The sequence below is a fragment of the Ostrea edulis genome, chromosome 5, assembly GCF_947568905.1.
Source record: "Ostrea edulis chromosome 5, xbOstEdul1.1, whole genome shotgun sequence".
Taxonomy (NCBI): Eukaryota; Metazoa; Mollusca; class Bivalvia; order Ostreida; family Ostreidae; genus Ostrea; species Ostrea edulis.
The window spans coordinates 53520451-53538663 of record NC_079168.1 but is presented as its reverse complement, the minus strand read 5'-3'; the positions used below and the strand labels follow the sequence as shown (position 1 = coordinate 53538663).

Below are 18213 nucleotides of genomic sequence, written 5' to 3'. Positions count from 1 at the left end.
ATCAATTATTGCGAGCAATATTTCTACGAAATTAATGCTATCATCAATTGAATTGAAGAGAGCAATAATTGAATTAATGCGCGCATCAAATCTATTATTGCTCTCATTAATTCAATTGATGCTCTCATCAATTGAATTGAAGAGAGTAATAATTGAATTAATGCGCTCATTAAATCAATTATTGCTCTCATTAATTCAATTGATGCACGCATTAATTCAATTGATGAGAGCAATAATTGAATTGAAGCGCGCATTAATTCATTTGATGAGAGCAATAATTGATTTAATGCACGCATTAATACAATTAAAGAGAGCAATAATTGAATTGATGACATCTTCAAATAATTGAAGATATCTTCAATTATTTGAGTTTATGTTAATTTGGCGCTATATAAAATTGGGGATCCTATAATAGGAGTTACAATGTAAAACTTATACGGTACCAATTTTGATGCACCATATGTGTATTTCGAGAAATAATGTCTTTTCAGTGATGCTCAAGCCGAGATTTTGGAAATTCGAATTAACAATAAACTTGTATGAGCTAAAAGGAAAACTAGAGTGCCAAAAACTGGAGCCAAATTCGTCCAAGGATAAGAGCTAAGATAAGATAAATAGGTACAAGAGATAAGATACAAGGGGTTTATACACATCAAAGGGTAGAGATTGATCAAAGATGTGCAGGACCTGTGGACTTCATGCAGACATACTTTTCATAAAGCGCTAACGCGCATGTATTTTCAGAAATGAAATTTATTTCTTAATCAAATATATTAGGAACCACACAAGAAAAAAGCGGTTGTAAACATAGTATGCCCTACTTACTCATCATTTTATGCTGAAAATATACATGTACCAGTCCTAATGATACCTTTATCATTTTTGCTTAACCAAGAGTTTCTGTCTGTTCCGCACTACTTCTAAAAATCCTTCTATTTTAGTATTTTTGAAACTTTTCAATGAGGTGTTCTTATTTAAAAAGTGAATTTCGTTTTTTGAAAATACATGAGAGTATGAATTCCGACGCTTGATGTTGGCATACTTCATGAAGCGCGTTTTGTATGCAGACGTGAAGCATTGCAATTTGACCTTCATGTACTTTCAAATTACATTTACAGTTTACTTTCACTTCTGTCGGAATTCCCAACCGATAAAATACACGTGCTATATTCATCCACATCCATAAGCGCATTTTTCACAACTGCAATGCATTCATGCGGAAAAGACTATCATTACAATTTGTAAAGATATGAAAGACAACAACATTGGAAATGTAGATATGTGGAATATTATGGTGTCCGGATAGGGCCATTTGCAAAAGCGTGACTGCGCGTTAGTCACAACACGCCGTCACGCCAACAAGCAACGCGCCTTCGCGCTCTCACGCCAACAATCAACACGCCTTCGCGCTCTCACGCCAACAAGCATTACGCCTTCGCGCAGCGTGAAGGCGCGTTGCTTGTCTGCGCGAAGGCGTGTTGCTTGTTGGCGTGAGAGCGCGAAGGCGCGTTGCTTGTTGGCGTGAGAGCGAGAAGGCTCGTTGCTTGTTGGCGTGACGGCGTGTTGTGACTAACGCGCAGTCACGCTTTTGCAAATGGCCCTATCCGGACACCATAGTATTTACTATATGATATCGATAGATTCGGTTTTAGTTTACTTTATTCACTCACACCATATGGTACATGAGGTACAATATTTACAAATAGAATATATTATATGCAAGGTACAAGGGACAGCATGTATATTCTATGGTGTCCGGATAGGGCCATTTGCAAAAGCGTGACTGCGCGTTAGTCACAACACGCCGTCACGCCAACAAGCAACGAGCCTTCTCGCTCTCACGCCAACAAGCAACGCGCCTTCGCGCTCTCACGCCAACAAGCAACACGCCTTCGCGCAGACAAGCAACGCGCCTTCACGCTGCGCGAAGGCGTAATGCTTGTTGGCGTGAGAGCGCGAAGGCGTGTTGATTGTTGGCGTGAGAGCGCGAAGGCGCGTTGCTTGTTGGCGTGACGGCGTGTTGTGACTAACGCGCAGTCACGCTTTTGCAAATGGCCCTATCCGGACACCATAAAATACTGACACTTGATCAATATTGCACAATTTAGTTATCTGTCGGTAAAATCACGTGACATCTTTATCTTGCATTCTTGCAAACATGGACAACACTGCTTGTATGTATCACTTTTTTCTACTTTAATTGTCGTGGTCATTGGTAAACTGACTACGGATATTTCTATACTTTTTATACACTTAATCGACAAGGTTAGGATGACCATCGTACTTGAAATGAACGTGAGTGTTTGTACTTAAAAAAGAAAAAATATCCGTTTACTAGATTTATCAACCAGGAACCAGTTAGTCCAATGTTTTGTATGGTATCTCTTAAATGTGGCGTGTAAAACGTAAAATTGGGTGAGATAATTTTATGTCATACATATTCTAATCTTGTCTTCATTTTTATAATGTTCATGATACAACTTACATTTCCAATGTTTTTCTACAAATTGTAATGATAATCATTTCCTCATGAATGCGTTCCAGTTGTAAAAAGCGCATATATGAATGCAGATGTATAATGTATGTCTATTTTAACGACTGTAAATTCCGACAGAAGTGAACATAGAATGTAATTATAAGAAATAATCTTCAGTTTTGAAAATACAAAAGGTTATGAACTGTAACGCTTCCCGTCAGCATGCTGAGCGCTTCATGAAGTACGCCGGCGTGAGGACTCGTCATTTATACCCTGCTGTGTTCACACCCTACTGTGTTTTACCTCATATTTGAGGAAATTGCCCACACGTCGTGTGATACAGACAGGCACATATGCACACCAGAACCAATATGAATGAAATAATAAATATCTTGATATATATCAGAAAATTATCATTTTCAAATTTTCACTCGGTAAATGTGGATACGATCAGTTCTCTTGCATGGTGAACTCTCGAATCTCAGTCATGATGTCGATTTCCTCTTCAACTTAGTAAGTATCAGTTTTGATTGTTGCTTCATAAATGTGAATCAGCAGACCTAAATACCCGGATGAAGTTGCTTTTAGTCAGTTAGGATTGGCGCCAATCATCTTAAATGCCATTAATGAGTTCATTCTATAAAATACGCAACACAATTTACAAAATAGTTATTTTAAAATGCATTTAGGTTAATATTAATGTCAATGATAGTCACGTCTATATGTATATGATAATTTTAAACCGTATTGCATTGGTCACATTTTGACACTCCTCTCACTATCGTGTTTTGGCTTTCAAACTAAAACTAAAACGACACACGGGGAGCTTCAATCCCCTATTGTTGTCCAGTCTTAACTGCGGAAGTCATGAGCAAACAAGTTCGAATACGCCAGATGGGGGCCTGGCTGGGATCTCTCAAGAAAAAAAAATCTCAAACTTAAGTTTGGGGTTTCTTCTGTTTGAGCAGTCAACATTTTAGTCAAATCTCAGATTTCGACTTAGTTCTTTTCGAGAAATCCAGGCCTGAACTTTAAGGTCATTAGCAACGCTTCTCGGTAATAATTCTTTGTTACATGTCAGGTACATCTCACTTGCATCATGTCTTGTTTCTGTAAAAAAAAACAAAAAAACAATTGGTCTGCTCTAGAGGTAGCATATTTTGTTAGTTCCTGGTTATGACAAGTAAAGATGTCAGTCAACTGTTATGTATTACAGAAGGTTGTATACATGGACATTACTAAGTTATTGTGGCCAAGGAGAGAAAAATACTAGGATCAGTCTGAGATTGAACCCGGTGTTGTAGTATAGACTTTTCCCCGGAAAAACGGGTCCATGATAGATTTTTCCCCATAGGGGGAAAAAACGACCCAGCATATAATTCCCTCCTATGTACAAAGTCAGTATAAAGCTTCCCTCTAGTTAGGTGATCTAATTACTGAGCTAACCAAGTTCATATACGAACCATAAAAATACTACTGCGATATAAAATTTACCAGAATTCTTCATATCGAGATAAAAAAAAAAATTAGAAAAGAAATGGCAGAAAAATCGCGTAATGACTACAGAAGTTCGAAATAAATTTTATCGATAAAGTAAAAAAACAACACTAACAATTCACTCGATTGACCACGTCCTGAGTGATGAGTTAGTTTTAGATACTCCATTCTTCTTTCACAATCTCTTTTTTAAAAATCCCCATGAAAAAGGCTAGTATTCTTCATTTCTTAAAAAAACAACCCACAGATTTACACGCAAGATAAAAATAGCAATGATGATTTTCTGTGGAATAAAATGGGCTGAGCCCCCTGTGCAAACAATTTTCAAAACATACATATTGCACATTAGTTGACCCTTTCAGACAAACAACAGCCTTATGGTCAGCCAGCCCCGTCTTATGGACAGCCAGCCCCGCCTTATGGACCTCAGTATCCACAACCAGTGAACAGCAGTAGCAACAACGTCACGGTAGTGGTAAGTCGAGAATAGCAGTGCACACGTCAATATCACAAGATTCATATCATCAATCTAGTTTATCATGTCTCTACCGTGTTATATCTAGAATATACAAATATTTTTAATCCCGTGCGCTCGACATACAAAATCTCAATACACGATGTTGAAATATAAAAATGAGTTTTAAAACAGATTTTTTTTTTTTACATCTTGAAACATGCAAATATTTCATTTTGAGTCATATTGCTAAGAGCTGTACAATGATATATATCACGGATATGGACAATCTGATTAAAATCAGATCCTCGATCCGCTCCTCTTTTTTTTTCCTCGTGCAGCGACAAGAAAAAAAAAAGAAGAGGAGCGGATCGAGGATCTGATTTTAATCAGATTGGGATATGGAAAGCTTTGAGCTTTACCTTAAGAATTAATAGTCATCCTCGTATTTGATCTAGAATTCAAGTACAAATTCAATAAGGTTTAGACATTAACGTTTGGGTATCAGACCTTCACCCAATGATATAATTCTGGCAACAAAATACCGTAATCCAATGATGTACGGGAAGTCTGGCAGCATAACATTGATGTCCATTAGATTTTCATTTCAATAGCGCAGTGCAACTTCTCCAATGATATGAACAGGAATATATTACCTTTTTCGGCGTTGCTGATGTGAACATGTTGTCATGTACATGTATGTGTATTTACAAGCACTGAATCTTTTCTCATATGTCTGTTGAAATTGACATTGCTTTCATCCAAGACAATGAATGCGTTTGTTGCAAGCTAGTTCGATCCGATTTTTTTCATTACCAAATACGAGGCGTCGTCTGGGTCAAAATATAAATTGGCTGGAACAGTAACGAATAGTTCCACAATATGATATTCTAGTACTAGTTTATATTTTTTAAAAATACATATAAAGATAGATATAAACAATGAAAAAAGCATAAGCTGCTAACGTGAGTTTGACTGGTCTCAGTAACTGTATGCACATATATAAAACCCCTAGAGCAACATAATTTTGTCATATTTTACCGATGTCAGATGACACATAATATCTATAGAATCTATCCAAAACATCTAACTGGTGTGCAAGTACTCTTATCACGTCAGGGAAACATTGGACATGGATCTGTAGTAGGTGCTTTGATCCTTTAAAAAAAGACTGCACTCGAGAATTTTCAAGGCGAAACGAAAGTGCCATTAAGTACATGTACTGCCAACCGAAAGCTGAAAAAACATCGACTGATTTCACCAGAATCCTTTTGACTATCTGAAAAATACCGTACAACAAATTCATATGTAGATTTCATCATTCATGACACATGTTTTGTCTATCTATAGCCCTTGACCTATGACCCAGTCAATTTCTATCAGTTTCATCTAAATAAGTTTAGTCAGCTTAAGATTGTACAACAAAACGCATTTTCAAGGTACTCATATGGGCGGTTTTATTACTTTAAATAGCTGGCTACTATTAAGTGGCTACTAGTAGCTAACTTGTGGGTAATTCTATTGATAGCAAGAGTAAATATTATTAAATCCTATATTGAACGCTCAAGATAACATTTAGTGAGCAAGAGGTCGTGTACACGACACAATATTTGTATCCAGTTTGTGATATGTCATGCGCACAAGATTTGTATGTTCTAAATATAGTAACCATTGGGTCTAGTGGTACTTTTAATACTCAGGTGACCGATAAGGCCTGCGGGCCTCTTGTTGTTTTAGTAATATACAATGTATATGTAGAGCTGAACGGTAAATTTTTAAAAAGTACATTAAACCAGCATAGGTATGGGTGGCGTTAATTCAGATAATGTCTGTCTTTTTTGCACGCCATCTAGCGTCAATTCAGTTAATGACTGTTGGTTTTGCATCGGCGATCGTTGGTTTTGCAACAGAGTCTGTTGATTTTTTTTAAAAGCTGGTTTGTTTTGTATTTCAGTATGCTTTTGAAAATTAATGAATCATTTTGCGTTAACGTCTTTGTTACTCTTTCCGTCGCCCATACATCGGTTTATTACTGAGTAAACATTACGTAAATGTGAGTACTGTATGTGTGTAATTCGACTTCAGTGTCAGCTGATTAAGCCCAGCTGGGACACAATCATTAACTGATACGTCAACTGAGAGTGAATTAAAACGACTGGATGTGAAAGAGAAATTTATTTTCAATAGTAGAACATTGAAGCATGGCTTTATATACACTTACATCAGTTACTCTGTGTTGCATTCTATTTGCAGACGGCTGGATACCAAACGCCAACGGTCATCCTCCCCGTCAACACCGACAGAGACTGGACCGTTCCCGCCATTATTGCAACACTCTTCTGTTTCTTTCCGACCGGAATCTGTGCCATTATCGCTGCTGTTAATGTAAGTATCTTGTTTAATACCGGGGTATGACTGTGCATGAAACAGGTAGAGCTACACGAGAAAACGGATGGTCACTAGAAAAATCATCAACATATCTTAAAAGTATTTAATTACAGTAGTCATACTGAAACAAAATGTCATCTTGATCAATATAATCAATAGCTTCTAAGTATTGCTTTTTGTTTTCATTTGTCAGTTGGAATCCTGCAGATAGACTGTTTGAGTAATTCTACAGTTTATTGTCTACATTAGTACTAGTTTACTGTTCAAGTAATTCTACAGTTTATTGTTTACATTAGTACTAGTTCATGGTTTATGTTAGTTCTTTTCAGAGTTATTGTATGTAGTTATTTATCGAATATTCTTAAGGTAAATATAACACAAAACCAATTTTCCAAAAGAAGTTCATACTGTGATTAAAATGCACTTCATCATATCGTTCCAATCAATTTTTTTTAAAAATAGTACCGTTCTTAGATCATTTTGTAAAGAAAGTCTCAGTAACAATCCATCAACTATTAATAACAATTCGTTAGATATTAGCAACAACCGTCCAATATTAGTAACATTCATCAAATATTAGTAATACCGATTGAATATTGGTAGTTTATCGTCAACTTCCCATATTTACGTACAGTGTAGCAATATTCCATTATCACGGGTCTGTATATGGTGATTCGATACGCAAGAGCTTGTTCTGCGTTTGATCAGTTTTTAAATTGAGGCAGGCTACTGACAAACAAGTTTATGTTACAGGAGTTTCGACAGTTTAAAGTCAGCATTTGCAAGTTATATGGTCGTTATAACGTTCTAGTTTATCAATGCAACCTGTCATTCGGTCAAATGCTGTCTATCGTGTTTTATACCAATTGTTAGGCCGTTCTTGGCAAACTGATTTTGATTATGAATTACTCCGTTTACTTGATCAAGATATAGTCGACAGGGGATTCTTACTCCTCCAAGACACCTGATCCCACCTCTGGTATATATAGGGGTCCGTGTTTGCCCAACTCTCTATTTTGTATATTCCTTGTAGGAATTATGAGATTGATCACTGTTCGTTGTCTTCACCTTTTCGTCAAATATTAGTAACAATCCATCAAATATTAGTAACATCCATTAAATATTAGTAACATCTATCAAATATTAGTAACAATTCATCAAATATTAGTAAACATTTATCAAATATTAGTAACATCCATTAAATATTAGTAACATCTATCAAATATTAGTAACGATTCATCAAATATTAGTGAAAACCATCAAATATTAGTAACAATTTATGAAATATTAGTAACAACCATCAAATATTAGTAACAATTCATCAAATATTAGTGACAACCATCAAATATTAGTAACAATTTATCAAATATTAGTAACAACCATCAAATATTAGTAACAATTCATAAAATATTAGTGACAACCAACAAATATTAGTAACAATTCGCCAATTATTCATATCGACACCATCATTCATATGATCTATATAGAAACAGACCGTTTCCTTGGGGATCCGGGTTAGAATAGGTCCTCAGTACCCCTTGCTTGTCGTAAGAGACGACTAAATTGGGCGGTCTTTCGGATGAGACCGGAAAAACCGAGACCCCATGTCACAGCAGGTGTGGCACGATAAAGATCCCCCTGCTCAAAGGCCGTAAGCACCGAAAATAGGCCTAAATTTTGCAGCCCTTCACCGGCAATGGTGACGTGTCCATATGAGTGAAAAATTCTCGAGTGGGACGTTAAACAATACACAACCAACCAACCAGACCGTTTCCATTTGTATGTTAATGTTTATACCAGGATAACCTCTTCCTGGGCAAAACTATTCTCATGACCCCAACGTAAAATAGCATATATTTTGTATAAATACATCTACTTGTTTTAGACAAAATTCTAATGAATATGTCAGACATTCATGGCATAGATGTATACAAATCATTTTCAACACATGTGGGTTATCAAAAACTTATGGCTTCAACGACGATTTGTAAATGTGAAATTGATTACTTCTACTTTTAAAGACCCTATTTTAAGCCACCTTCCTTGAAACTTACCTAGACAAAGATTGAAGGCCAATATATTTAAAGTCGTCCAGAGACAATTTTAATTCTCCGAAGGGTATTTCGTATAGGATTTTCAAATGCAATTTTTGATATGAAAAATACCTTGATATGCCTTTAAATTATAGGAAAGGTTTTATGAAGCATCGTATAATGAACGACCGTCCACCAACTGAGGCTGGTGTGTGGTCTGGTCTCCTTCGTAGTGAATCATTATATGCATAGTGTGACAAGTCCCAAATAGCAGATAAATCTTACTAGAATATACTGCTCTGTCAGGAGTATTGTAACGGGTCAAATACATGTATAGTGAAATTCTGTGAAATAATGAAATGTTTAAAAATCAATGGAAAAAATATGTACTACATATGGTATGTTTATACAGAGTATATATGCTCTCGTCCGTCCTCCTTAGTGTACACCTCTGTGAATATTGTATATCTGACACTTTCTCTAATTTCTTACCATTATCTATATATGATTATATATATATATATGTATATAAAAGCACAAAAACCCAACAACACCCTACTTTCTTAAAGTGTCGGATCTGAGAAGATACAAGGCCAGTGATGATGATGATGATGATATATATATGATTGATATATATATATATATATATATATATATATATATATATATATATAAAGTCAAAAAATAAAATCCAATACTCAAACTTTTATATTTATAGCGCTTTCACCCTGCGGGCTCGTCAGTAGATTTTTAAACTGGTAATAGATAAAAGATAAAAAAAAAAAAAAAAAAAAAAAGATAAAAGATAAATAGATAAAATTTATCTCTCTTAGCCAAGGGGGTGTCATGTCATACCTTTACTCGTCACATTGTAAACTACATGTATAATAATTTCATTCCACAGGCCAGAAGCCAGTTCTTGGCCGGTGACATGGAGGGTGGTCGAACCAGCAACGCCTGGGCCAGGGGTTTGACAATGACTTCCATTGGAATTGGGACTGTGCTTGTCATTATCATCATTGCTCTGTACATCTGGGTATGGTCGGTGGTCACCATCAATCCATATACCTAGTGAAGAAATCAACTTGATTGGAAAGTGGCAGTGAAAGAGATACAAGATAGACACGAGAGTTGAAATTTTGTATGTTATATTGACATTATTCACGTAGAAATATTTGTACTCAATATGAAAAGGAAAAAACATATTTTTTGTGATTGCAATACTAGTATTTTTCTTTTTTTAAAATAAAGGTTATTTGAATGACGCTTAGCAAATACAGTGTATATGATATTTGAAAAGAAACAAATCAACTGATGCCTGTTCATTTGTTAGAATTAAAACGTGCAAATAAAGAGATGTTTCATTCCATTGACTGTTTACATTATTGTACGACAATGTACGTACAGAGTAACACTTTAAACTTGCCTGTTGGTCTCTCGGTTCCCGAGGCCTTTACGATCATGCAAACATGGATTAATCGGAAGACCTCGGAAATCATGCCAGTCTATCTTTTCCTGATGTCCTTACGATCATGCAAACATTGATGAATCGAAAGACCTCGAATATTATGCCAGTCTCTCGGTTCCCGAGGCCTTTACGATCATGCAAACATGGATGAATCGGAAGACCTCGGAAATCATGCCAGTCTTTTGGTTTCCTGGAGTCTATCATGCTGCATTCTGATTAGCCGGTTTCCAGCTGCTGGTCATAATGGGATATCCATGGCTGACTACGTGTTTCAATCCAACTACTGATATTAATTCAATCCCTCCTCTCTATAGGACTAGCCTAAGTAACTTTGCCGGGTGCACTTCATTTCACTCTTTAGAATAGAACGTCTTCAAAAATATTCTCATACATCATATATACAGATGTACGTATCGTATATTTTCAATTGTCATGACACCAAAATTTGTTATTGTGTAAACTTCCTGGTATGTTTTTATCGTCACCTCTTCTAGTTGAAGAGTTATATTCTAATGATTTTTTTTAAAAATCTAATAATTAGAAACGATTTTCAGACAAATTGAATTGGTGCGTCTTGATTCGTCAAAGTTGGCTCTTGTCGGCTCGAAACGCTTACTTGCAGACGATAATAGGAGATGAAAAAGTGAAGATAACGAACAGTGATCAACATCATAAATCTAAAAAAGAATACAAAATTAAGAGTAGAGTAAACACGGACTCCTGGATCTACAGCAGTCATTCATGATCAGTGATAGTGCACCATCGCTATCATTATTCGCATACATAAATCTAAACTTTATTGCAGCGTGTTTTATGAAACGTTATCTAAAGTCTCGCAATTTCCAGCTCTCGCGAGATCGTAAACGAACAAAGTAACAAGAGGCCCATGGGCCACATTGCTCACCTCAATCATCTTGGTCCTGCCGCTGTTCAAGGTCAAACACCAAAGTATAACCAGTTCTTGCCATTAAGAATCCATATACAAAATATCAAAGCCCTACCTTAAATAGTTAAGGAGATATTACATGATCGGGGATTTTTTAAGAAGTAGGTCAAACTCCAAGGTCAAAAGATCAAACACCATTGTGTCACAAGGTCTTCCCATAAAGAATATATTCACAAAATATGAAAGCCCTACTTAAAATACTTCCGGATATACTTATTAGGTTATGTTTTGTGAAAAGTAAGTCAAAATCAGAGTTCAAAGTCACAAGGTCAAAGGACATGATATGAAATGAAAGGTCTTGCCATAAAAAAAATTATATACGAGATATGAAATATCTATTTTTTTTAAAAATACGTCACATTTTATTAAAAGTAGGTCAAACTTCCAGGTCAAGGTCACAACATCATACATCATTGGAAAGGTCTTTCCGTAAAGATTGTATATACACAATATGACAGCTCTATATATCATATCAAGTCAAATGTTCATTATATTATGTATTAGCAACTGAAAATAATACCAGTCTTTCGTTGTATTTTCAAATTTTATGTACATATGATATGCGGTCGTTGTTCATCACATGAAATTGATTATTCATTTTAATACATAAAGTAAACTCTATTTCGGGATGTCAAAAGTCCATTACTTAAAGGAGAGAGATAGGAATGGTTCAGATCCCTCCTATACGACCGAGAGTCGGTGTGGTCATTTAACTTCGTCCGAGGCAGTAGCATTATAACAAGAGGCCCATGAAACGTTTGTCGTAGTACATTACAAAATAACAACAAAAATCATTAGGTGTGTGCATGTGGATGATACCCTACTGTGACATCATCTTTTAAACTCTGAAACTTGAATGGTTTTAATTTCAGTGATCAAAAGTGAGTGGTATTTCTAGTGTTTCTTCATTACGAAATTGTGACTTATCTTTGCCAAATACCGTACACTGGACTTTTCTAGTCACAAGCACTCTGTTGTGTGTAATGAACGAAAAAGATGTCCCAAAAACCAACAAGAAAAAGATATTACATACTTTCTTATCACAAAATCAGCTTCCGACCAGAGGTAGTGACGTGACGGTTGTGTTTTACCATTCAACAATGACTGTGTTCCATATCATGCAGCCGCATGAAAAGCACCAGTAAAGGCGAACAAATTCAACATCAAACGTTGATCATTAGATTTTATGAAATGAGGGATCACCTTTTATGGACCCACAATAGACTGATTTTCAACGTAAATTATTGGTGAAAATATAATTATTTAATTCTAATCAAATACGGTGTATTTATAGCGTTGATAGCGATAGGAGCAAGGTGGGGGGGGGGGGGGGGGGGGGGGGGGGGGGGGTTCTATTCCGTACGCGTACTGTTTTTCTATTCCGGTCCGTTTTCCTATCCACGTTTTACTGACACCACGGGTGATTGATTATATGTTGTTTTAATCTGATTTGGCCATATTCCGCTTTATTTCGGCGACGTTAGAATGGACAGCCAAGGTGGTGAGTAGAAGAAGTTATCAGAACAAAACTTTTTTTTATCTGCCATCAAATCAGCGTTTATACTTTAATTTAGGATGGGTAAAACTATCTGTTGCCACGGTTTTATTTTGGACTGTGTTTATTGATAAGTTTGTGGACACGGCACCAGTGTATTGATCTGTTGATTTTTTGGAGTTTCTTTGAGTAATTCCTAACATTCCTTTGACCTGTATGAAAAATGTATTTATATCAAGGTGATCTTCAGTATTACCATCTCAATTCTTTAAAATGTTAGAAGCAAGGGTATAGCGGAAATAAATCCTGTCACTCGGTAAAGATATGAACTTGAATGGATTCTTCGATAATTGATTGGCTAAACTTATCGTTAAACTTTCAGAAAAGGAAATTTAGCGATACAGGAAGTCTCACCTAATTACGTACAAATGTGACCTTCTTTAGAAAAATAAATTACAATATTAAGGATTTGAATCATGTCAGCCTTTTGCAATATTATGCCTTGTATATATTTTTCATGAAGTTGTTTTTCTAAAAGGCCAACATTTATTGGACACTATGGTGTATAAAGGAAAACGAGTTGAGGCAACTCACATCCTAGATTTTAAAACATTCATCAAACCAATAAACACGTTCCAATGTTTGAAGGAAAAAGTGCACATAATTCTTCAGTTTTTAAAGGAATTATTAAAGGTGAAACCATATACGCCATATCAGAAACAGAAGTGATTGAAATGTACTTCAGTAAAATCTTAAAGATTTCAAATCGTCTAAAGAGGGGTCATAGTGTAAAGTGATTGTTGAGGTATGTAACTGATGGGAGCCAGATATTTTCTTACCATCTATAACCAGTTTTTGTGAAATTTTTATGATGCTGCTTAAGGAAAATTGCAATTTCCTTACGTTGATACACGATTCTGTTTATGTATGTCTCGCATCTTTAAAAGAGTGATCACCTAGTGGGGGATCCAGAGGGAAAAGGTTCTGGGAGTTGGACACTCCCCGGCCAGAACAGTTTGCTAAAAAAAAAAAAAAAAAAAAAGGTAAAAACAACGCATTTTGAGGATGGATCCCCCCTTTAAAAAGCAAAATTAATGACAGAATCCCTCCTTTCAAAAATTCCTGAATCCGCCCTTTGACCTATATATTTTATTTGATGATTTAGTTTTAACTCTGATCAATGGAAATAAATACACTTTCCATACTTTTATAAAATAATAATGCGAGTATGGCGTTACCTTTATTGCCTTCCATTGTATAACAATTCTATCCTCCAGGATTTATTAACAAATAGAAACAATAAGAACACCTTTTCACCCATAGTATACATGTAATTACAACTAGCATTGGGTAAACTGCAAATGTTCCCATGTTCTTCGGCAATATCTACTATTCAATCCATAGCCATATACACGTAGAATTGGGGGAGACACTGCGTTCTGTTCACTCCATCCAAATCCAATGTACATTGTAGGTTTACCATCAAGTCTTCAGACCTTCGACAGACAGTACAACCAACTTCACCCGCCCTCTTACTATCAGATTTTTGGGTCGCAGAATCCTCAACCAGTGCAGAGTAGTTCAACCAATACTGTAGTTGTGGCAAGTACACAGTACATAACTGAATCGTGGTAGTTTCCTGTTAGAGACTAGAATAATGTGGGTAGGATTATCATTTGAGTAACGGTCCTAAAATTTTACTGTGGAAAACGAAACTAATAAGAAATGCTTCCGGTAAGTGGAGTCTATGTCTATTGTATATATTTCCCAATGTTTTTGCTTTTATGGAGCTCTTTAGTATACACATACATATCTATGTAATTTACATTGTAAGAGTTGTGCTCAGTACATTGTACCTGTACACTAGGCGATTTCGACATAATAAGTCTAGTAAATGAAATAGTTTCAGCATGAAACAAATATGAGATGACATAAGTATCGGTTGTTGTTGTTTTTTTTTGGGGGGGGGGGTAGGGGGGGATGTAAATAATGTTTGATGGATACTTTAGATAAAAGGACCTGTTTTGTTAAGCCCCACAAATCCCTGGGATGAAGGGCTTGTTTCACTAAGCTCCGCCATTAATGAGTGGTTATGTGTGGGTGTGGATGTTAAGGCCCCGTTTTTCTAATCCTCATTCTTCATTTGGGACCAAAAGTCCGTTCTACAATAGGTCTTACGGCCAAGACCATATGAATTTATGTACTTTCTTTAGATCTGTCGTAATACTCCGGAGAGAAGTCCATTATCGAATAAATTGCAAAAAGTATTTTCGTTCTTACAGGTCGTGAGTAAACTGAAATTGAGAGGGAGGGGGGGGGTTACAAATACACCATGAGAAAGAGAGAACGGGGGACTGAGTTTGTGTGCGCGTCTCCATGCAATCTGGCCACGTTTCGGGTATATAGTGTGTGCACAGAGCGATTATACAAAGACTTAAGTTAAGACTTAATATTTACATTTTCAATGTACTTTTACCAAATGAAATGATAGTCATTTCCTCGTAAATATGAACATAGTACCATATTAACAGCTGGGAATATTCCAAAAGAAATGAAAGTAAAATGTAAATACATGTATATAAATCATAAAAATACATGAGGCTAACGCGCTTCATGAAATATGCTGGCGTGAAGCGTTGCTGTAAATGGTTCTTTAAGTGGCCCCCTTTCTAAACACGCCAAAAGGAAAATCTGTCCCCCGAGCCCGTATGGTTATCGAAACGACTTTGTAGGTGTGTTGATACACTTTCGATAATTGTGTTTTGTTTTGTTATAGATACAACAACCACCTCGAAGCACGAAGGTTGCACATCACAGCATTGTCAATAGAGAAAATCTCATTGTAGTTGCAACATGTTCAGTACTTATACTAGGAGTGACAATACTTATCATAGTACAGGTCTGAAGTGAACAGGGGCTGTAACCGTCTCCAAATTGTAACACTGATCATTTGACTTTTTTAATGGATCATTATGCATCTTTCATGTATATACATGCTTTATATTCATATTGTGTCATTCCTCTAATCAAAAAGTCAAAATCGACTGGCATATAAATGTATAGTTTTAGAAAAATCCCATTGGTATCCTAAGTCACCTTGCATTTACTAAACTAAAAAGTAATGAATTTATATTTACAATTATTGTGTGTATTCTACTTAATTTCTGATTGAAATCCATTACTATGAAGACATTTATTTCAATCTAGTCAGATCCGGTTTTTAGTGTTATTTGTCCGCGTGCATATATGGTACACATTTCACAAATTCTGCGACTTATTTCGCAGCATTTTCAAAATTGTTGGAAATTTTATTTTCTGTTTTCTGGTTTATTTTCAACCTTTAATTTGAAGTTAGTATACATTAATCTTTATCATATGATGATTTATTCTATGTGTTTAAAAGTTTGTCCTTTTTGGACAATTTCCCTTTACCATCGTTCAAATATGGAAATCATTACCAAATATGGAGACGAGGCTATTTTCAGCTATTACGTTTATATTTTTTCAAAAAATACAGCAAAATATAAATAATAAAGTGTTTTCTTTCCTTTGGTAAACGGGAGATGAAGGTAGCAAACATTGCAGGAAAAAAAATGCATAATCCCTTTATAAACGAGATTAAACCAGACGGGGGAAAAGTTCACCGGAGCCAATCCAAACATCGTTCGGCCTTTTCCGTCAAGTCGAGAAAAATTTCTTTTCGATTTGACGGAAAAGGCCGAGCGATGTTCCGATTGCATCGAGAACGCGCTAAATAAAATAGAATAACCTATTCAATTATTGTAAACTAATCAGAATTATATAATTAAGAATAATTTTGAATAAGGTTTATAATTTTTAGGAAATACGATTTTTGTAAGTATGGAAAGTGTTTAGAACAGCACGAGTGCATCCATATCAAAATAGGACACCCCACTTACATCGTTTCTTCGTTGTGCTTCCTTGATTCATCATTTGAACAAACTAACAATGACACGAATCAACACTCCATTCCTAGTTCCCACAGGGCGAGTTTAGTTGCAGAACTGTAGCTCTCTAGGGAAAAATTGGGATATACCGGAAAGTTAAAGAGCCTACCCTTGTAAAAACCGTCCATTTTCAATGCAACATTTTCTGCGCACAACTGAGGTCTTATAATGCTATATTCATGCAATTTTTTAATCATTAATTGGTTATATTTACTTCAAATTTATTTCTATTTATGTAAATCAACAATCTTTCATTTAAGTAGTTGACCTTTTTGCACTTACTGAAATTTTTAAGATTAACATTGCTTTTACCCATGAATTTATTTGTTGTAATTTGAAATACACTTCTTCAGTGTTGTGGGTATACGTAATTTATTTCTGTGGAGACATTGTATTGGGTTTTATGAGATCTTAAATTTTGATCATTAACTTGTAAAATATATTTATGTGAAATTCATTCATTGGATGAATATACACACAAAAACCTTCTTAAAGGGACCGATCCCCCCCCCCCCCAATTTTGTTTTTTCATTTAAATTATCAAAATCTATTGTCTAATGTGTTTAAAAGGTTTGACAAAAGATTAAGTTATACAATATCACAGAAGCTCATTTTAGAGAGTTAGGCATCAGGCACAACCTATTTTAGCCTTGGTGAATACAGGAAGTTATATAGTGGGAAAATATAAATATTTTAAATTATCATCTTGAGGAGGCGATTCATAAGACCACAATCGTGCGCATAAAAAATTGTGCTGTAAATCCAGGTGTGGGGGTGGGGGTCTGAACCATAGCTCCTCTGGTAGATCCCAATTTTCCCCCAGAGAGAGCTGTTCTGCAGCTAGGGTAGGTTCACAGATTTTCAATGGTGAAAGAGGTGGAATCGCCTATAACGGACACAACATAACCTCCACTTCCAATCAAATGGAGGATAGTTCACGTACACCCCCCCCCCCCCCCCCCCCCCCCCCCCCCCCCCTAGAGTTAAATCCCAACGCCACTGTTAGCGGCACAAAGCAAGAGGGTGATAAAGAAGGTTATCAATATTCTGCAACAGCCCGACCGATATCGGAACAATCCATAAAATAGGCGTCTTCAGCTGGTAACCGAGTACGATCTCGGGCCCCTACCCGAGTTGCAATCGGACAGAGAAAGAGAGAGAGAGAGAGAGAGTTTGGACTATTATACACTAACTCGGGTACGAACCGAATTCGCCCAAAACGGGAAGGAAAGAATACTGGGTGTTTCCTCTTTACATGGTCACAAATCACTATCGAGCAATCGTATTTGAGAGATAAAATTCAATAAAAAATAGGCCATATTTTCATCCTGTTTTATAAAGATTACAGAATCTTGTCTACTTGTCGATAAATTCACGTGACATCTTGATCACCTGACTACCTAGCCAGTATGCATTATCTTTCCTGCTGTAATGGCCTTGGTCTGTTGTAAACAGACTAATGATGTTCCTATACTCAGTTACTCTTCT

The 18213-nt window shown here is 36.0% G+C and overlaps 1 protein-coding gene across 1 annotated transcript; it reads left to right on the top strand.

Annotated features, from left to right (window-relative positions):
* The first annotated feature begins 1958 nt into the window (after positions 1 to 1958).
* On the top strand, positions 1959 to 10217 carry LOC125649714 (protein SPEC3-like). The gene is made up of 4 exons (XM_048877427.2): positions 1959 to 2174; positions 4336 to 4448; positions 6681 to 6812; positions 9753 to 10217. The coding sequence occupies exons 1-4, from the start codon at positions 2159 to 2161 to the stop codon at positions 9918 to 9920; spliced, it is 429 nt and encodes a 142-aa protein (XP_048733384.2). The 5' UTR covers positions 1959 to 2158; the 3' UTR covers positions 9921 to 10217.
* The last annotated feature ends 7996 nt before the right edge of the window (positions 10218 to 18213 follow it).